Genomic DNA, 22616 nt, shown 5'->3' with positions numbered 1-22616 from the left:
TCTAGAACACCTCATAGAAAGAACCTACATGGGATCACAGTTTTAGTATGGCATGCCGGTTAACTTTACATCTCTATAACAAGTTATCCTGAAATAAGCAATTTAGTAAGGAGGCTTGCAGACTCTAAGGGAATAGGAACTACATAGGAAAACCAGTAGAGTCAACTAGCCTGGATGCTTGGGGCTCTCGGAGTCTGAACAACCAACCAAAGAACATGCACAGGCTCGAACTAGGCTTCCCTGTAGATGTGTAGCTTGGTTTTCATGTAGGTTCCAAACAACTGGAGCAGAGGCTATTCCAAAAGCTGTTCCCAGTATGTATATAGGGTATGGATTTGCTGCCATGGTAATGTATGGTAATTATAAAGAAACTGTAAATATTTCCATTCAGCAAACCCTCACCTGAGCCACCAAGCTTTCTTTCCACTTAGCTGCACCTGTTCTTCGAGGTTCTAGAGTATACAAAGGATGCAATGATGACTTGGAGATGGAACCTGAGTTACAAGGGTTTCATAATTTGTTATCCAGGAGAGGTGAGAGAGGTGAGTCATTTTGGTGAGACATCTGGCTTTGATCCTTTTATTTTCCTATATGTAATTGCTCAACCATTCTTTTATTAATCACTGCACATGCTGGACCTTTTCCTCTTAAATAGGACCCTTTTTTTTGACACAGAATCCTGCATTGATTCAAGCAAGCAAAGTGAATGTATGGTTTCATATCTTTTCAGTTTATGAGACTTTCTCTCCCCATCATAGCTGCTTACTAGATCCTGATGCAGCTGCCACTTACACATCCACAGCAGGCAGAATAAAACTGCCATTGGTCAGGGTTCAGGCTGTATTTGCCTCTTTGCAATTGACACACAATTGTGACAACTAACCTCTGACAGCATTGGCACATGAAGAAAATTGATGGGGGCAGAACATCTGAGGAACAGAAGGAGAAGAGGCATGCCTTGGATAGGCAGTACAATGCTTCAAGGACATGCCAGAAATCTGCTGGAAGCTTTGAAACATCTTTATAGGCACTGACAGACCAACCCCATGCTGCCTCCAAAACTGAAACAGCTCAATTTAAAAGCCAACAATCAAGGCAAATGCTGTAACCCAGAGCCTGCTCTTCCTAGGAGAAACACTAGAATTGTTCTGAAAGAAACCTTGAACCATGTCATAGCTGTGCCAAAAGACTTATCATCCACACTTAATTGATAATTAACTTTTCTAGTACTGACAGGTATCCTATTAGAAATCAAGGGTAACTTTTCTCAGCTGGCTTAGATTTCCATTTCATGTGTTTTAACCAATTGCTTTCTAATTCTCAATGGGAGAACTCTTTTGTTATATAAAGAAAAAAACTGAAATAATTGAGATAATAGATAAGAAAAAGTCAATCAAGAGCTGTTCTGAATGAAAGAATATTAGAAACTGCCGAAGAGCAAAACTCTGTAAACAAATCACTGTTTAGTAAATTAGTAACCAATTAATCTCAATAGCATTGAACTGTGGAGTGTCTCTCCTTATATGAGGTACTACTACTGTAGATAATTTATAACGAAATATGTTTTATATTTAACTGATTAGAAATAGATTCATCTGCCATTCTCTGAACTCAGATTTTGTTAAATTATGAACATGTATTAATTGATTATGGCAGAAAGGGCAATTTTCCAGAGTGGGCATTTCTTCAATCCATATGCCATTATTATTATTCACTCCATGAACATCGCTCATGTTTCACAGTATTCATGTTCACAAGTTATACACCTATAGTAACATCCCAGTCTATGTCCAGGTATGCTTAAAGAGAATGGACATTGTAGAGTAGCAGAACCAAGCAGGTATTGCTTCCTTTATTTCCAGTTTGTTTCAGTTCTCATGGTTAAGCTAGATAACCAAACAAACATTCATCAGTCGGCAACTTCTTACTCACATCAGCTCCTGTTGTGGAGTAAACGCAAATTCTGTAATAAAACAGAGGACTCAAGTTCATATATGTTCTGTCATTCTGAGCAGACTACCATGACCTAACTAACTTCCTTAGCACTTGTTGCTATTTATCTTATGTGTGTCAGCTCTGTGGGAGTTTCTGTAATGCTCCAAGCATGATTCGCATCTAATACATAATTAATATGTATCACTTAATGATTACAGAAGTCACTCTCCAGTTTATCTGCCGACTATTAGAAGTAGTGAGCATGGCATGTATAGATGAGTGTGGAAGTATCAACCTAGGATGGCAACATTGCCTATGTTTGACTATATATAGAACAATCACCAAAATTATAGAGGTTGTAGGATAGACAGATTGATGTAATGTTCAAAATGCATGTCAACATGTTAAGTATGTCAATAAATTTTAAATCAATGAAATATGTCAGAACCTATTTTAAACTTGAAATAATAACATTACAAATTCAATAAACAGTTTGTCAACTAATCAACAAGACTATTTCTTCCTTTTGGTAAAAAAAAATATAGGTTTGATTCTAAAAATATAATTTAACCAACAAATTACAAAACTTTATCCATTGGTACTCAGGAAATTTATATTACACTATAAATATTCATCTAAGAATCTTTAAAGTGGGCAGTAACTGTTTTCCTAAGAGGGTTTAGAATATTTTGTGTATTCTCAATATTGTTCTAGGAAATAACAATAATATTATAATTAGAAAACAGCATCAGGCAAAAAATTCCTTCCTTAAATATTTGCTTTTAAGAAAATGAAATCTAGAATGTACAAATGCATGCATAATATAGGGAATGGACTGCTTTAAAAAAGGGTTCTGGTTTGGACATTAAATTCTGACTGTTGGGCACCAAGAAAAGATTTTAATTGAGCTCCTTCCTGATTTAACAAATGTAGAAGTCATAGGGAGTGTCATACCTGAAAATATGAAATTGAGTATCATCAGAACAAAAATTGGCTCTTACAGGCTTCATGTAGCATAAAATTGCATAGTGTAGATACCACTGTTAAAAAATGTCTAAGGACTGATTCAGAGGTGACTCCAATGAATAAAGACTGGATGCATAAAGCTGGAAGAATCTGAGGAGTTGGCCAACCCTGTAGGAGGACCAGCAGTCTCAATTAGCCTGGATCCCTGAGCTTTCTCAAACACTGGATCACTAACCAGGTAGCATACACCAGCTGCTATAGGGCCTCCGACACATACAATAGAGGACTGCTGAGTTTGGGTTCAGTCAGAGAAAATGCACCTAACCCTCAAGAGACTGGAGGCCTCAAGGAATGGGAAACTCTGGTAGAGTGGAGGATAGGGAATGGGGACATCCTTGTGGAGATGGGGAGGAAGAGAGGTTGGGGGCAGAGAGATAGTGAGATGTGTAACAGTCCGTGCGGACCAGGAGGGGGATAAAAATCTGAGGTGTTAAAAAATTAAAAAATTAAATGGCTATTTTATTAAAAGATTTATTTTTTAATGATATGTATGCATGTTTATTTGTGTGCTTCCATACTGAATGCACTGCTCAAAGGGTCTAGAGAGGGACATCACTTCTCCTGGAGCGGGAGTTATAAGCCATGGTGAGCTTCCTGAATGGCATAGGATAGTGAAACTGAAGTCCAGACCTCTGCAAGGGCAGCTCTGAGGGCGAAAGTTGTGTCGTAAGTTTAAATTACTGTGCTTAAGGGATCTATAAAGCAGAAACTCTTGTAACCTGTAAGCCCCACTTGCCCAAGGACGGATAACTTCAGAAATGTGGCAGCTGTTATTTATGTAAAATAAAAAGCCATATGTTTTCACTTCTGTAAGCAAAGTTGGTTGCCACAGCTATGCAGAATGTACTTGACCACATGAAGGTGGGGGTTATGGAGGCAGGAAGTATGTCGGGATGTGTGCTTGCCCAATTGGACAAAGGAGGGAAGTAAATAACCTCATGGATTTTGTCTTTTTGAACACCAGACTAACATGGCCATTCTCTGGGTCCATTCCCAGTATGGATCTATCTAGTGCCCATCTTCTTGGCCAGTATTTCATAAGGCTTATTTCAAATTTGGCTCAAGAAATTGTGGTAGTGGTCTTATTCTCGCCTTGTGGGATTAACACAACACTCTGTTAACTGCTGAGGAATTTCCCCAGCTCCTAAATGGCTATTTTAGAAAGGGTATAAGACAGCCCAGGTTAATTACAGGTCTAGATCTGTAAAGTTTCATCTCTCCACATTGATGCCACTACAACTGAGGTCCAATAATGCTCCGGATCTTTGCTATGTGTGTGGCTTCTTCAGAGAAATTCAGTTCCACCTGCCAAGTTTCTTTCTGCGTGCTAAGGTGACGGAGAGCTCATCGACCACAGGCTGAGAGCTGGCTGCCAGGAGAACCAACTGTGCATTGGAAGGTTAGGACTTCCAGTTCACTACTTCCCATCATCCACCTTCCTCCAGAGAGGCGAGAATGGCCGAAGTTGAGTTGGTCACCAAGGTCAAAACTTTTAATTTGTACTTTTAATCCCAGGACTAGATAGGCAGAAGAAGGCAGGTCTTTGTGAGTTCAAGGCCAATTTTGGCTACCCACTAAATTCAAAGGCAGTCAGAAATACCCAATGAGAACCTGTCTCAATGAAAATAAAAATAAAGGAAACATTTGATCTAGCCAGTCAGGTGGCACAGCGAGTAAAAGCAATTGCCAGGCAAGCCTTCTGGCCTGAGCTGATCCCTGGAAACCACAGGGAAAGGATAGAACTGACTCCTAAAAGCTGCCCTCTAACCTCCACATACATGCCGTGACATATTCACGCATGCAAACTCAAATATAAATTAGAAAGAATAATTTTTAGTGCAATGAAAATTATTTAAATGATCACACCTTATAATAAAACCCTGAAATAATGGTGTTAGTTCACCCCAACTCCGAGAAGACAGAAGTATCTGCACTTAGGGACCTTCTGAATTCTGTGGATTTCTTCATCTAGTGTTCATCTGCAATGAAGTAAAACATATCATTAAATATTAAAAAAAGATTCTCTGGTGGAAGGGGCTGAAAAGGTGACGTTATTGATACTTGAAAAGTTCCCAAGTACAGAGCATACGGAGTATATGATAAATTACGTTAAATGGGAAGAATGGCATATGGTGTTGAGAGCTAACTGGATTTTGTCAGGTCCCTGCGATGTCTCTGTCACAGAAAAGTCCAGACTAATGAGAATGTGCCATATATATCCACCTCATGTCTAAGGCTTTAAGTACGATGTACTTGTACTGAGTTTTGTCAATATGGCTATCCCAAATTTCCAACATCTCTTTGCACAATGCACTTCATTTCCTGAAGCTTCAGTTCCAAAAATTAAATACTCATTCTTGGGTTAAAATAATGGAAAATGGAATTTGTTGTATGGAATTTGTATATTCATAAAAATTGTATGCATAGTCATGTCAAAGGTAAAATTGAGCAAGCTAAAGCAAATTTTAGTATCAATATTAAAATATAACTTAACTGTCCTAAATTTCTCTTGGTAAACAATATTAAGAAACACAGATAAGGAAAAATGTCCGGAATGGAAAATCCTCATTAACTATACATGTTTCTTATTTTCTCATTCATTTCCTTTTGTTCTTTAGTCATCATTGACTAATCATATGGACACATATATAAGGGATGAGTGACTAGAGGAATGACACCCTGTTACGTCCCAGTAAGTTACCTTTGCAGTTTACTGTCTTTGCTTTCTTAAATATATGGGAATATGGGAGAATCCTTTTTGCCAATAATATGAATAGTATAGGATAAAACAACATAGGATTTAGAACATATTCATAATGAATGAGATATCATATTGTGGTTTACAGTCTATCCTCAAGATGTCATGCTGTATCCAGACCAAGCAATTGAAAATATCCTGTCTTTGAACTGCTATGGTTCTGACAAAAAGAGAAGCAAAGACACTGGAAATAAAATGTTTAATTGATGGGTTGTTCACCTGACAACTGTTTACAAAGTGTAGCTTCTTGGTGAATCGTCCTATCCCTGGATGACTTTATTTATGGCTGAGCTACTTTACAACACTCTGACTTTTGTCTTCAGACTTCACTGTATTTCTAAAATGGAATCAGCAATTTATTCAGATTTACCAGATATAATAAGAGAATGTTACCTTGAAAGTCTGGGGCAGCCATTTTATATTAGTGCCCGCCATTTCCATGACACAAAAATGATCTAGATTCTGAACAGAGCTCAAGCCTAGAAGAAGTGGCACATGAATGGAGAGAATGAACTGAGCAGACTCATGTGTTCTCTCAACTTAATCTAATTTGTGATATCATTGTGTTCTGTTTTGAGAAAACAGTCACTCTTCTGCTCAGACAGACTCCTACAATACAGGTGACAAGAGCTTAGCTGGACAGTGACTCCAGAAGGCCTCTAGCAATAGCCAATAAATGTTGGGTAGTTGTAGGTCTTTGCACATCTGGAAAAAGTTACTTTTGATTACTTAAAGGATTTCACTAGACAGTTTATCACCAAATTAGATAACCAGGGATAGAAGTCTAGCAGATGATGGATATCTGAAGTATTTCTCTACTTAAAACTTTGACTCAGACTTTAGGGTAGAGTACACTGCAGAGTTCTGTTTCTATTAAGAGATACAATGAGGGAAAAAATAAATAAAAATGTATATGCACTGTGTTTTATATTAGAGTAAATTCTGTTGGACAGAAAGGAAAGGGTGTTATTGATTTGGTCCAAGAACAAGTGCAGCTAACTATGATAACACATAGCCAAGATAATTCCAGAACCTGAGGAAAAAGCAGAAGGATGGGCAGTATGATTCTAATTGGAGTAAGAAACTGGAAAAGGAAAAAGAGGAAGAGGAGGACAAGGAAGAGGGAGAGAAGGAGGGGAAGGAGGAGGACATGAGGGAAGTGGAGGAAGAAGACAATGAAGAGGAGGTTAATAGAAGGAAAAGGAAGTAGAAGTAAAAGAAGAGTATGAAGAGGAGGGGGAAGGAGGAGGAGGAAGAAATAACCCAGGCACACCTGGTCTGAGATTTGGTGCAACCAGCACCACAATCTAATAATGAGAGTTCATATAGCTATCCTAAGTGAGATAGAGACAAAATGATTAGAATTAATAGTTTATGATACTTAATAGGAATCTCAAATTAATTTTCAAAGCATTCGTAATATTTGTATTTCCTAGAGTTGAGTCCTTTTTCAGAACTGTTATTTGAAGACAAAATTATTTTTTAATTAAAATATTTTCAGAATTCACATTACTTATAACAATTATATATATACTGAAATTCATTTTATATTATAGTGTCAGAGAGTACATTCTGAAAACTATGCATTTGTTAGCGCATTAGAAATTACTGGGCTACATTTTTAAAGAAAAAATAAGACATATATCTACATTATATACCAGCAACAAATACATCTTTAGAATTTATAAGTGGTATTTATTTTGAGTTTGAGGAAACATATTTATTTGGTAACACTCAAGTGTTGTGAAAAGTCTAAGAAATCTAACTCTTTAAATATATACTATAAATATATACAATAACAAATAAAATGTTAAATGCATTATAGTCCAACAGTGTAAAATACAGATTTTTCCACACCATTTTTATTTAATCCTTATATTTTGGGACACTTTTTTTCTTATAAGTACATGACTAATAATTCTACACCATTAAGCATTTTATTGAAAAAAATATTATTGCATTGAACTACAGTCCAAGTAATTTATTGAATAACCTAAAAAAGGCTGCTTTTCATGTACAGTAGTGCAATTTACTTAGCCACAGTATAATCAAAATTGCTTTGAACAGAGAATAGAAAAAAAAGAGTTTGACTTATACCACATTGAAGACATCATTCAGTTTAATTTATTTTGGGATTTAATAAGGTGAGAATCTGCTGTAAACATCTACACAACCAACTTACATATCAATTATTATTTTTTCAAAAAACTCTCACTTATTAAAGCAAATGACTATTTTGCACAGGATTAGAAATCTTTTCTTGAAGTTGATTGTCTCAATACATGATTACTTTTAAAAAGAAAACGCTGCATTGCACTTTTCTAAATTTTCAACAGAGATTTACAACTTAAGAATCAAGAGTATATTAGGAACACATACAGACAAACAACTGGACATATGCACTCATACATGTTTTTACTGATTTCCTGGATTTTGTCTGTTTGTTTCTTCCAATTGACTTGATCTTGTTATATAAGAGAGGTGGCAACTTGCAAAAATAAGGAATGACTTTGAGGAAGGAATTAAAAACTGGATTGAAATCATTTCTTCTTATATATAGCTTTAGAGAATGAGAAAGGCCCTTTAGCTTATCTCTCTATTATTGGTTTATTCTAAACCTAATTCATCTGTCCATTGCTCCCATTCTTAATACAGCTTAAGACCCCAAAGTACAACTCTCATCATCAACTATCCACCTAATATAAGAAATGGATAATACTTTTTTTTTCTGGAATGAGATGATAACCTTTGAAAATCCTCTGACCCACACTTATTGGCAGCAGAACTCACATTCTAAAATCCTCATCTTACTGAAGTGGTTCCTGCCTGAGGCATAAAGAGCACATGTACACTTCCCTGGCTCCTGAATGAAGCTCGTCACTCACTTCTGTTTAATAATATATCTGTTCGTCAACAAGAGAATATTCCACTGTAGGGCTTCATCCAATTCAAGGAACCTAACAGAGGCCTCTTCCTTAGCTTTGCTGAGACAGAGAACAATTAGATCATCAGCTCACCTGGATGAGATGTGGGTTTTTAAATGGTGATTTTAGAAAGCTGAACCTGACGCGCCCATGTTTTTGTTCAGAATATTTGACAATCATCCTTAAAAATCACAAGGAATGTTTTTACAGAAAGATGTAGAATTGTACTGTGGTTTCACACTGATGTCAATGTTATCCCAGCAACTTCCTAGGCAGTCATCTCTACTCATTCAGGAGGATGATCTCATTTATTTCTATCTAGAACTATGGACTAATTGTAGTATTCCAGTATTCTATTCTGGTGTGCAGACCATCTTGATATCTCTAGTTATTGTATGGAGTGCCTGAAGAGCAGGTGTGTTTGGTGAGAAATTCAGCGTGTTTTTATATGTTTAGGAAATAGCCTTGCTGCTGTCCTTGCTTCTACAGGAAAAACCTTCATTCACAAGGACAGATCTTGCAATAGGATCCTGAGAAATCTGACTGATTAAATATTCTGTTGAATGAGAGTGTATTACAGTATTGGTTCTTTTTAAATATATTTCTGTCCCGTGGAAACAGAAGTCCCATTAAGAGACTGACAAGGGTAGGCACCATCTAATTCATTGTCTGTGAGAAAGAAATTTCAGATCATTCTGAATAAACCCCTATAGCATGTTAGAGGAGACAAAGCCTCGCATTTTATTTGTAAATCATTCTCTACTCGCTAAACATTTCTCATATTTTGTTATTTATAACATATAAAAGTGAACTTAGAAAGCATATTAGGGGACAAATTTGTAGATCTATTGCATTTTTTCCTTGGAAAAATAAGAAATAACTATTACTCATTGGGTAGATCACCATACAAAGCAGCTAATATCTTGAACCATGCATTAATTCATTGAGACCATAGGATTGGGCAATGATTCTAATCTTCAAGGATAAAAATATATAGTCATATCTCAGTGTTCATGTGCACATATGTCAACATGTGCATACATATTTTACAATCATTCTCAACAGTATTTCTCTTTCGTTTAGTCTTGGTTCCCAGAAGAAACTAAAGAAGGCCCAATGCCTTGGAGTAAAGAGTAAGATCACCAAACACTTATCTCATATATTTACTATTTAATAGAAGATTGCTCAAACCTATTATCACATAATTTAAAGGATATGATACTCAAAATATGATCCATCAGAGTTTGATTTTAATGAGTCTAGTTTAGAATTGAAAGTAGACTTAGAATTCTTTCTGCTTCAGTTTTTCAAGCACATATTCCTCCGAAGGTGAAATAGGAACTGAAATCCAGCTTGGATTTCACAGATCATGTGGAACGCAGATTTTAGTTGTGCCTTTCCTCTATTTGATGCCACAACATTATACCTGTTAACCTTCAAGTAAAAGTTGTTTTTGTTTAAGTGGTAAAACCTTCGTGCCATTTCATGAGATGGGATATCCAATGAGCACTTTCATCAGTGCTGATGCAGGATGGTGCAGATGTTCCCAAACTACCCACTTATATTGATCTATCTAAGGGACCAGTAGAAAAGTTGACTGATTTAACCTTTTAACAGTCTAGATTGTCACCAAGGCAATTTAAAAATTAACCAAGTGCTCTGTTTTTTTTTCTGTAATAAGACTTCTAGTTATTGTTCAAAATCACCTTGTCTTGGATTTGTTCATCTTCGGAATATTGTCAAGAAATTAATTATCTACAACATATTTTGATTTGGGGGGAGGCAAAGCATAATATATATATATATATATATATATATATATATAATGTTTCCTTTCATTTTCTTTTAATGATGATTTATTTTAAATGCACCCATTTTAATAGTTACTTTTGTGGAACTGTGTGCAAGTTGTATTTGAGTATATGCTTTTTGTGTTTGTTTTACAAACTTATTAGGTTTTATTTTAATGCCATTTCATCGTCAATGCCTACCATCCTTTTAGTGAAAGAGAACAAAACCATAAAAGGAACAGCAAAAATCCAAAATAATTCTAAAAGACAAAACACTCTTAATGTTTAAGGGTCTTACAGATATCCAAGCTCATGATTTGGTTTTGTTGATAGGTAAAATATTAGTCAACTCTCAAAGATAAAAGAAAATGTGCCAAACCAAGTGCCAAAGTATATTTTATGTCTTTCTTCTCTCTCTCTCTCTCTCTCTCTCTCTCTCTCTCTATCTATCTTTTATTCATTTAAAATAGGTTAGACTTTGTCAAGTCTATATTCCAATATAAGCCCCTATCTCAAAATGTTTGGTATTACTTTGGTAAGTACATTTATTCTCCATGTTAATATTTTAAAACTATTTATTTATTCATTTATTCATTTATTTATTTAATCCCCTCCTGTTTGTCTCTTCAGCAGCAAATGTATCTTTTATACCATATATGAAAACTCAGCTGTTATAGTTCTCTTATATTTCATTAAGCAAAGGAGGAATGCTAATATTCATCTCTTCAGACGTGCTGGGATGAGAAAAAGTGGGATAAATGGTTTCACCCATCTGAAATGAAGCGCATATATTCAGTAAATGTAGCTGCCTTTCTCCAAGGATGAGTGAGAAAGGTTCATCCTACCCAGATGTCAAAGTTTACAGCGTCAGCTCATTATTGGGTATAGGATACAACCTATTCTGCTATCTCCCTTTTTATAAAGCCATAGTTACGGGATATGTAAGTGTACATACACTTATAATTATAAGAATATTAAGTTACACCTCAAATAGATGGCAGTTCGCAAGTAATATAAGAAGTATAAATTCTATGGGCCAGGAAGACTTTCAAATGAATATTTGATTACATGGATGATAATTTGTTTTATAATTATAAAATTCATTCTTTTAAGCTTGGTGTTTTTATATCTGAGCACAGTGAAGATTAGATGTAATAAAGTAAATAAAACTTGATTTTTTTGATGTGTTTTGACAATGTTTAAAAGAATTACCAATTTGTATGTAAAATGTTATTCTATGGATATTTTATTTTTGATTGTCAAACACTAACAGTATCTTTTGTACGCTTCCTAACATAAAATTTAAACATTCTTAACTCCTAATTCTAGTGATTCTTACAAGATTATCATGATATTGTTACATGTGAAGTGAAGAAAATAGACCTTCCACAAAATTTCTACTATTATAAAGTTAGTTGTGTAGTTGTCCTCGGTTTGTATCCATCAGAATATTTATTAAAATCTCTTGGGTCCTATGAGATAGGTCTTAAATAGACAATATCATTAGTAGCACAGTCAACATTTAACAATAGGGCTTCTCCTTAATTATTTATTCATTTTACTGAAATGTTACTATTATTTGAAAAGTAAAACTGAAATTCACATTCATTCAGAGCTCATTCAGCAAACACTTCAAACACAGGGTGTTTTATGTCTTCTTCACAATATTTATGTTATCCCAGAATGTTTCCTCTTACCAGTTTATAGCACTAATTCACAATTCTTCTCAAACCAGCACTTTTTTTTCTCATAAATTATCTTAATTTGCTCTATTCGTCAGAAAAAGAAGTTCTTAAAAGGCTCCCATTTCAATACTGATAGTTCAGTTTATATGTATGAATTAGTTACATTTGGAATTGCACCATAATTTTAAATGTTTTGCTAACAAGAGAGACGATGTTTCTGCATTGCTTTACAAGTAGCAACAACTGGGGTTATTTACTCGTAAGATGAGCTGTAATAACGATTAGTTCAAGTGTACTGCCATATTTAAGGTCTCTTTCACACTACTTAACTGTTGCATTTGGCTGGAGCAAGAGAGATGGCAAAGATCTTGACCTTGTAGCACTGGTTGTATTAAAGGATTCAAGTGGAAAATAGAAGTGGTGGCTGGGTTTAAATGAGGACCAAACAATGTAGGAATAAACGCTGCAGAAGGCAGGGGCGGGAACGTCATATGTGATGGGTGGAAGGGGGCAGCCGTGACTAAATGTAAAGGATGACCCAGGAAAGTAGGGTGTCCAGGGATAATGGTTGGAGCCATGGTTGAAAATGAAATCGGAGTAAAATGTGGCTGTGACAGAGGGTGGAGATGAGCTACGGGGAGGGGACTGCTGTGAGAACTTATGGAAGCTGAAACAGCAAAATGCTGTAGAAATGTGTGGTGTATGGTGGTGATGGATGTGTGCTGGTGGACGGGCACTGTCTGCACGGCGGAGGCAGGAGAGAAGGCAGTGGACCCTGCAGCAGGCAACACTCGGAGATGCTTTGACAGGAGCTGCTTCTGCATATGCTGCTGGGCTTGTAGCTGGAGAAGTTTGTACTTGTCTACCTCATCGGGAGAAAATGTTATGGGCTGTTGAATTAAAGGGGGTGACAGAGACTTATGACACTCCTCTAATTCATCTTCCATTTTGTCATGCTTCTGCATAGCTCTGTCATAATAAGAGTTTATATTCCCCTCCACATGATTTACAGACATGCTTACACCCTCTGAGTCAAGATTTATCTGGTCATCTTTGGTCTCTGTTGAATCAGTTACACCAGTATATTTGTTAGATGGAAAAGCACCAAGAAAATCATTTGGTACTGGGTCACAGCTTTGAAGAAAAGGCTGGACTTCACTAATTGAAGATTTAGATGGTTCCTTTGCGGTATGGTTGTTTCTTCTGCTTAAAGAATGAGAGTCGGTCACTGAATCACTTATGCCTTTGGAAAGATAGTTATCACATTCAGTGGCTGACAAAATGGTCGAGTTACTTTTTTGTGAGTTTTTGACTTTGTCATTGTCAGACGTTTTATGAACCATGTTACCTTTATCATTTTTTCTTTTGCCTATGTGTTGCCTCCTCTTTGAAAAAGGCAATGCTGCTCCCCTACAACTTGGTGGCCCACGTTGAGTTGTGCATTGAGTTTGTAAATGAGTCTGCGATTCTTTTAAACAACTGCTTGAGGAGAGCTCTAATTTTGTTGATTGCTCCTGACACTTCTTGGCTTGCACTCTTTCCAAAAGACCCTTGGCAGTCAGAGATGTCCCTTCTCCATCTGGAATGTTTGACTGTGTGGTTTCTGAAGGGCCATCTGTACAACTCCTTAGAAGGTAGTTGGGAGTGCCCGAGTTACATCGTCTGCACTTAACTTTTCCCGCACCACCAATGTGAAGGCCGGCTAAAGATTTTTGGCTCCTCTTGTTTTTATTTAAGCAGTAAGCTCTCTGTCTCAAATAAGAAGCCAATTTGCTGTGCTGAAGTTCCCGGCCATTTAAGGATTTTTCACTCGTTTCTTCAATTGAAAGCCGAGAGGCAGAATCACAATGGAAAATTCTGGGTAGTTTGGGCCCTACCGATTGTTGATTTTTACTCAGTTTGTACCTTTCTCTGCAGTGATGGTCTCTGTGTTTTGATCGTTTTTTAGTTTTAAATGAATCTGATAGTTTACCACTCCCATCTCTCTGTGTTTCTGACTGAGTACAATGACCATATAGAGGCACATCAGACATGTAGAGGCTATTGTGCTTTCTGTGTGTGCACACGTGCCTTTCAACCGGGTCACATTCTCTTTTACAGAAGTAGAGCAAATGACTGCTGTTACTCCCCTTAGACCTATGATTTGTACACATGTTTCTCCAGCTGGACATGTTTCTAGAAGATTCATGCACAGTTCTGGGATGGGCCCTCAGAGGTGACACTGGAGAATATCTGTCATAACTTGCTTTCCTACTTGTAGACGCTCTGCTGGCCGTACTGATGTCACAGCTACTTAAACTTGCACCTGTATCCTTCCCATGTTCACTGTGATCCCCTGATGTGTAAAGACTAAGATTCCAGGTATGTTGGTTTTCTTCTTCAAACTCTGACCGTGGACTATGGGAATTCCGCTTGTGGTTTTTAGTCCGTGATATATGAGGAGAGAAAGACAGACCCGCACAGGCATTATTGCGAATTGTCCGTTTGCAACTTTGCCAATGGGCATTTGATACTTCCGTAAATTCAGTATCGTCAGCATCATTGTTTCCTAAACCATCCTTTAGAGACAGATTAAGGTAAGCAGGCACTTCAGGACTTTCCATTTCCAAGTCTCTTAGACTAGCATGTTCACTCACAGTAGAGTCAGAATCAATGGAGTCCAGACTGTATTTTCTCTGGAACGTTCCCCAATCTGGGTTAGCCATAATCATCTTTGGTTTCAGAGATTGATTTTCCTGTGTCGATTTTTCTTGTTCTTTAATTAATCCTGAGACTTGGCTCTCTGTTTTTGTCTTCACTTCTAAAGCCTCCGTCACCAACTCTGTTTCTATATTCTTCGAATTACGCTCATCCTTTGTGTTGCGAGACAGTTTGAAGTCAAAATATAAAGGATTGCAGCCATAAGATATGCAAGGTTCCGTTCTGGTAAAGAAGAGAAGTTCTGTAGGCCACTGTAGAGTGGTGTGACCATCCTTGCTCTGTACACGGAGGAAAGACAATGGTTTGGACTTCAGATCATGTGAACAATCTTCTCTGCAAAGTCTTTGCACATTTTTGCTCATCCTTTCCATTTTGTCTAAAGACTTTGTTCTGTCCTCTGTTCTGGAGTTAGGAATTCGATGTGCTTGAGTCTTTTGCTCACTTGGTCCTGAAGGCAAAAATTCATCCGGGCATTCACACCACCTACTATCACTGTGCCTGTAAATGTTTAGTGGACTGGAGGATTCATTTGCTTGGCATCGGTGACTAGTACAGTTTTCTGAAGTATTCCTCAATGCATTCTTAATCTCTTTCTCTCTGCTGGAAAGAGTAAGCTCTCTCTCTGAAACATGGAAGTGAGATTTAGAAAAAACTGCATGAATGCCTGAATGTTTCAGTCTCCTGTTAATAGGTTCATGCTTGTTGTGTGAAATTTTTGAGTTCATCAGGAAGGTGTTGTTTAAAACACCCTCCAGATGGTTTGATGAGAGGACACCTTCTTCCTTAGTAAGGTCTGCACCAAGGTCTGCACCCTCCTTTGCAAGCCTGCAACACTTGCATTTCTCAACTGTTCGTTTGACTTTATAGGTGGGTGACTTGTTACAATCATGTGCATCGTCTGTGTTCTCACTGAAAACGGAGGCTGAGGATTCTAATTTTAGATAGGCTTTTTTTGAAAATGAAAATGAAACTCCTGTCCTGTGGTTTGCATTGCTGAGATCTGAAGATGTTTGTGTTATCAGATTCCCAAACAAGTGTTGCCTATCTGATTGTAGCTGTTGTCGGTTTGGCATGGCCGGTCGCTGCTTCTCCATGGTGCTTCTGGGCACATTCTTCCCCTTGAGAAGGGCACTTTTCATGCAGGAAACCTTTCTGCCATTCTTAACTGGGAAAATTCCCTGCTGGAGCTGCTTTTCCATGGCTATCCTTGGGGTTTTGTATGCTGGTCCGTTTCCAGAAACACTGTAAATAGGGTAAATATTTAAGTGAGTAGGACATTAGCATTGGAACCAAATCTATATTCAGACAACATTTCATAGTATTTCTACACTGAGGTTTTTGTCATATTCATTGGTGCAAATTATTTTCTACAAAATGACTATTTTATCATGCATGTACAAGTCTGTATAACTGCTATAGAGTGGCTACTCCTGAAATGCTGTTTAATTCTGTTTTTAGAAGTCTAAAAAAACATTTCCAAGTAAACTATTGCATAGTAAAGCTACAAAATAAAATAGATGATTTGCATTGCAATACGTTCCTTAGAACCTATAACCCTTTGAGATTCAGATTTAACATGTTTCATAGTCTTACAGCCAGCATATTCACATTACATAAGAAATTGAGATTTGCCAAGTGTAAAAGTAGTTTTAATTTGATTTTTTCAGCACCTTTCGTGTTCAGTGTTCACTCCTTTAAAAGTCTTCCCTGTTTACTTCTGTTGAAACAAGGCAGTTAGGCATTATTCTTGTCAGCAGCTAAGGGACACAGCGTAAGCAGCTGATGTGTTCAGGTAGTCTCAGTGTTCCCAGGGACTTTGCAATAGCGTCTCTTGCTTCTTACCTCCAAAACAACCTTATGCCAACTGTGAATGTTTTGTCTTTAGAGGGTTTTTCAAGATTGTTGATTTGGCTTAGGATCATTAAGGATTCAAGAAGAAAGAAGAAAATAAACAAACACAGACAGAAATTTTTTATATTAAAATTAATCTTTTCACACCTTATCTTTTCACATTCTTTCTTATACAGTGCTGCTGATGCTGACTCGGGAAAAAACAATGCTTCGACATCAGTTTTCCAAATGCTTGTTTGAAATGCCATTCTATTGCTATCTTTCCCATGTGCCTGGAGACACATATAACTTTTGTTTTCTACGTTATATTCCATATCTTTTATCTCTTGGCTATGAATATTAAAACCTATATTTTTATAACACATTCCTTAATTCTGAAGGACTAACTATTCTAAATGCTTATCCTTGCAGTCACACGAAAGTTTTCAATCTTCAAGGAATATTCTTTTTGTTAACATATGGATACCATTGCAGAAACCCACACACAGGCAAAATGGAGAACATACGTGACTATGGGGTACCCTCGCAACATGATAAATCTACAAGACCTCTACACACAGGGAAAATCAGAATGGAGTATAGAGCTGAAGGGCCAGGGCAAAGCAGGAGGATTAAGGAATCCATTGTGGGAGAGTCTTCTAGACTTGTTAGAAAAACTGTAGCCATGAAATCTCAGCAATATGGCTGCATAAATTAGATCTGTATAATTATAGTAGTTGACATGCCAACATGAATGGAGAAAAGGTTATAAGACCTTTTCTTCTAGATGAAGAGATACAGGCTACCAATGGCTTCTATAAAGAGGAGAATCAGCTTTTCTGAACGGAAAACTCCCCTGACGTGTTATCTAACACCAAGTCATTAGCTCTACAACAGAAATACACAGGAACAGCACGTAGTGGACTCAATATGTGTGTCTACACTCTACTGCTTGTAGTTTCTTTTCTTTTTGTAATTAGCGGGTAATTTTTGGTATTCAAATTTTATTTTAGTTTGCTCATAACAATTCTTGTTTTAAAGTATTACTACCTGTTATTTTTTCTGTCCTCATAAAGTTTAAATTACACCTGATAATTTTAAACATTATTTATTACACAATTATCTGTTCAGAATGGGTAAAGCTTGACAATGAAAGTGTATCCCATTGTTGTGGGAAAATCAGACATAGGAATTTTAGAAAACAGTGACTTCCCTTGTTTTATAATGAGAACTACTTTTCTCTCTCTCTCATAACAATCTTCTTCCTTTCATAATCTCACCATGCTTTTCAAAAAGGATACTTTAGTCATATTTATTATCACTCACAGGAGAAATATTTAAACACACTGTGTGGGTGACTGAATGCACTTATCAGCACAAAGAAAACAACCAAATACATGTACTGACGTTTTACTGGAGCCTGGATACAGAAAGACCATGAACTGCAGTTTTGTCTTAGTGACAAAGAAATACCTCTTCACATGGGTGCTACTTTTTGAATTAAGCAGCATCTATAATACCTAATTAATAAATTTCTTTCTTCTGGAAAATCGATTGATTTCCTGTCATTGGTATTATATTCAACTGAAAGTACTGAAATTTTAGTGGGAGACTATTAGCATTTTCTCTTCCAGATTACAAAACCATGAATATTTTAGTATTTATAAATTATGTTTCATTTAATTTTAAATTAGTTACTTTGAGGATGTAAATATGTGTATGCAGTGGGTATTCTATGATGCACATTGGGATGTCAAATAAATATATGCATGTAGTGTAAAATTCCCGCTATGATAAAGCTCATTAACACATTCAACACAACGCATAATTTCCTGTGTCTTTGTATCTGTGTTAAAAATAACTTAAAATCCTCCATCTTAGCAAATTTCAGATACAGGACATTATAATTATTAATGTGCATAGTCTTAAAGCTCTATTTTAGGTCCCAAGAACTTATATATGAATGTGCAGTGACCTCCCCTGAGTCCTATCTCCTAGTCCTGAGCAGAAAACACTCACCTTTCTGTAATTTTTCATGGTTATCACACTCGTGCTTTCATTTTCTAGTTCCTGTGATTTGGAAATATTTATATTTGTTTGTAATGCCTAGTAAGACAGCAACTAAAGAGTTAAATGTTTAACTTGTACTCTTTTGTTGGACATCTCATTATTGTCCCCAAATTCTGAAGCAAAGGAACATAATAAATACACAAATTGTCTCCTATGGGGAAAAGCATAGCTTTCAAAGAGAAACAAATAGACACGCCAAAATAGAATGATTTCGTTGTGCTGTATTGTGTCTCTTATATGTGATACTTAAAGAATCACATCACTAACATTATTCAGATTTTGCAAAAAAAATCCATAAAGATATATCATACTTAAATAATTGCATAAAAGTTTTCGTTGAGAAAGTGAGTACCTCCCATTCAATAAATGCTTTTATTGGAGACCCTGTATGGGTGAAGCTATTCAAGATATCAAAGCTGGCTGCCCAATATGAACTCATCTCTGGTTTTCTTCCAATAGTTATCAATTGTATTCAAGTATTCTCAGCAACACTAATTGACCTTTTTTATATGGAAGAATAATATTATTTGGCTCATTCTAAGTGAACAATGTCAATTTCTACAGCACTAATTGTGAGATGCTAGAAATCAGATGTTAATAAGTAGGACATGATAGATCACAGAAATAAATATAAAATACTCATGAAAGGTCTCCATAACATGACCAGAATTGCCAGGTTCTTTAGAAAACATAAGGGTAATGGACCAAATTCAAGTTATCTAGGAAAGGAGACATTGTACTTTTAACAGTCATTTTCATTTTAAGTTTTATGCCTCAATCCTGCTGCAACAAAAAATATTTTAATAACTCTAAGTGATGTCTATTTGAGCATGAGCCTGTTTAAGCAAATAGAGCAGTTGGTGAGCAATAATAAGGAAAAAATAACCTTTATGATTTGAAATTCTGTATTTAGAGTACTAAACATTTATCTTTTCTGTAACGGTGTGGCACAGTATGGCCTATTTGAGTTTGTTTGGTATATAAGGTTTGCTGATGGATACACTAACTTAATAGAGTAGGCATTTTAATCTAGAAGACCTTACCTGGCAACCCCAGAAACTTAGAAATTTATCAACAGGCACATCATCATTACTGTTCAACCTATTGTTCTCTGAGAAAATCATACCTCACTGCCACCATCACGATTCCTCTGTTCCTTTCTGATTATTCCATTGTAGGGAAGAAGAAATGCTGATGTGTAGTTACTTTTATAGTAAAAGTAGAAAAATGATGCTTATGAGGGTAACTCAGATTTGCTGATGAACAAGGCAATTCTAGCCTGGCCTGTGAAGTGCTTTATTGAGGATGTCTTTCTTCCCCACTTATTATTATTTGATTTATTGAGTCCTATAACTAATCATGCAGGAACTGAAGTGTGATCTTCATGTTTTCTTCTACGCTACATTAAAATCCAAAAATTTGTGTTCTAAGTTCTGTTTCAGTAGGTTTGATTTGTTATTAATGTTAACCTATTACTGTGCTCGAATGGCATGGGTCTCTTGTTGGATAGACTCATTAGTACCCAATGTATTTCTTCGATTGTGTGACTCCTCCCAGGACAAGTCTCTTTATACTAACTTCATTTCTATATGCATGTAGTATAGTACCTTCAATTCTCCTTTATCTTACATTTGAAAAATTTTAATATTTATCTGATGCTAATTAACATATTCTATACACTTTATGTATGCAAGTATTATAAAATGATCACTAGTTCATTAGTAATTAGCCAAAACTGTAAATATTTTCTAATCATTGATTTTGAATGTTTTAAGGTAGTATAACTAAACCATTCGCTTTTGTTATTGCATACTGAGCTCCATTTAAGCAACAGGAATTTAAATTCTGGCAGAGCTACAAATTCCACAATTCACCAGGTTGCTGTCAACCACATTAATTAGCTATGTTACTATTATGCATTATGATTCATATTAGCACAATTCACAATCTGCAATGTTAATTGCCTTCCAGGTAACAACTTTGAATCATTCAGTGGCTGCAAGCTTTTTTTAAACTGTCATTTTTCAGTTACAAGTATGTATTAATGTAATGCATGTTATGGTATAATTATCAATTAAAATGACATTGTGCAGTAAATTTAACCACATTAATTATATTTTGTTTGTCTGCCAGACAAGGATAATGTCATTTATTCTAGAGTTAAGTGTGTACAAGGGAATACACAGGACATGTATTATCCACCCCAAAGGTGCATTACTATTTACAATTTTAAAGCTTTTATTGCAGATACCTGAGACAGAAGAGTGTTTGCAAGTTTTAACAGTGCAATTTCATATACTAATACATAGAAGTTGGAACTATTCACATGATACTTGCAAAAGATCAAGCCAGTCAAATTCCCAGTACAGACTGGGGAACTGATCATGACTTGTCCCTCCTATCTGTGGTGCTATTGGCAACTGATGGCTACCGGGATCAGGAAAGTCAGTTTTCTTCAGAGATATCAGTCCTATGTAGATACTCATCCTGTTTCAGTAGATGAGAAGACGGTCCCACATAGGCACATATAGTCAGCACTAGAGAGTAAGTATTTATTACAAATGTGTATGTATAGAGGAAGCATACGAAGTTAGTAAGGAAAAGTGGTAGGAGAAAGAGGACTTGGAGGGGAAGGAACAAAGGTTGGAATTGATCCAACATGTTACAATGTAAATATATGCACGTATGAATATTAAATATTTTGAAGTTATAATTATAAAACAAATTACTGAGGAATTATATCAGAGCAAGTTAAGCTACAACAGATGCCAGTTTATTAAAATTGTTTCCTGGATCACTTCATTAAGTAGGGTAATAAATTAACAGCATAGGAAATAAAAAATTGAAATGACAAAGTTTTTAATTTACAAACCATTAACAACTAAAACTTTTCCTTCAAGCGTATTTGTTGATTAGTGTTAATTTTATATTGTTGCAGAGAACAGAGTAGATTCATTATTGAAATTTCTCAGGAGATAGGACATGCATTCTGGACCACCAAAGCCCCTCTGTGTCCTACCATTCAGATTGTTGCCGCATCTCAGCCAGCTGATGGAGCCGCTTAAGTGCTTTTTCTTGTTTCCTCTCATCTTTCCATGATTTGGAAGCTACGTTTCGAGCAAATTCTCGGTGCTTTAATTCTTTTAATCTCTGTATAAAAGAATGAAATGGGAAGAGTATTATAAATAAGTAAAACATGCTTTTCTGTCTACAAGTCTTAAACATGGTCTTGAAAGCAAAGGTGTCTTTTGGGACATGGAGAGGAAAAGCATTTCTATCAGTGTTTTCCTCTACTCCAGGATAAATTTAGTAGATAAATGCACTTGTCCATTAAGTCGCTCCTCCAAGCTTGTCAAAGTCTGCCTCAGAGTGTGCTGCAAAACTGGGACCCATCCCTTGTTGGAGTCACCCTTGACACACAGCTGAGTCATCTGTGTGTCTGGGAAATGAAAAAAAGAAATGGGACTCATGTTCCTTCTGTAAAGAGAAAGAAAGTTAAAGTTTTTGCTCTCCTAAGCCCACCTGCACTAGTCCCTTTCCATAAAGAAGATACTGATTAAATAAAACGAGACAAATGAACTTCTTTCAGTAAATTGCTTCTATTACCAAATACTAGTTCTAAGAGGGATTTTAAATTCTCTGTTTAGTTGGAGAAATATACCAAATTCAGAGCATGATGCAGAAAAATAAAATGGTCAGAAATTTAAATAGTGTAGTGGCTTGACTTTTCTTCATTTAAATTAACCTGGTTCTCTTTCAATGACTTTTCTCTTAAACAATTGGTATACAGGCAGATGAGATGCCTCTCATTTCATGTTTAGATCTGTCCTATAGAAACTGACAGAAAGCACATCTACCAATATTGAATGACCTGGAAAACAGACACTCTCAAATGAGC

General features: G+C 36.2%; 1 protein-coding gene across 1 annotated transcript in view; it reads right to left on the bottom strand.

Moving 5' to 3' along the window:
- Positions 1 to 9355: 9355 nt before the first annotated feature.
- Zfp804b (zinc finger protein 804B) overlaps positions 9356 to 22616 on the bottom strand; it is a 535678-nt gene continuing 522417 nt past the window's right edge. The window contains exons 3-4 of the mRNA XM_008762730.4: positions 21738 to 21868; positions 9356 to 16060 (exon numbers count right to left, since the gene is read on the bottom strand). Of these exons, the coding sequence (XP_008760952.2) occupies positions 12400 to 16060; positions 21738 to 21868 (3792 nt within the window). The 3' untranslated portion in view covers positions 9356 to 12399. The remainder of the gene's footprint in view (positions 16061 to 21737; positions 21869 to 22616) is intronic.

The sequence above is a fragment of the Rattus norvegicus genome, chromosome 4, assembly GCF_036323735.1.
Source record: "Rattus norvegicus strain BN/NHsdMcwi chromosome 4, GRCr8, whole genome shotgun sequence".
Classification (NCBI taxonomy): domain Eukaryota; kingdom Metazoa; phylum Chordata; class Mammalia; order Rodentia; family Muridae; genus Rattus; species Rattus norvegicus.
The sequence above is the reverse complement of the archived record's forward strand: the minus strand, read 5'-3'. Positions and strand labels throughout refer to the sequence as shown.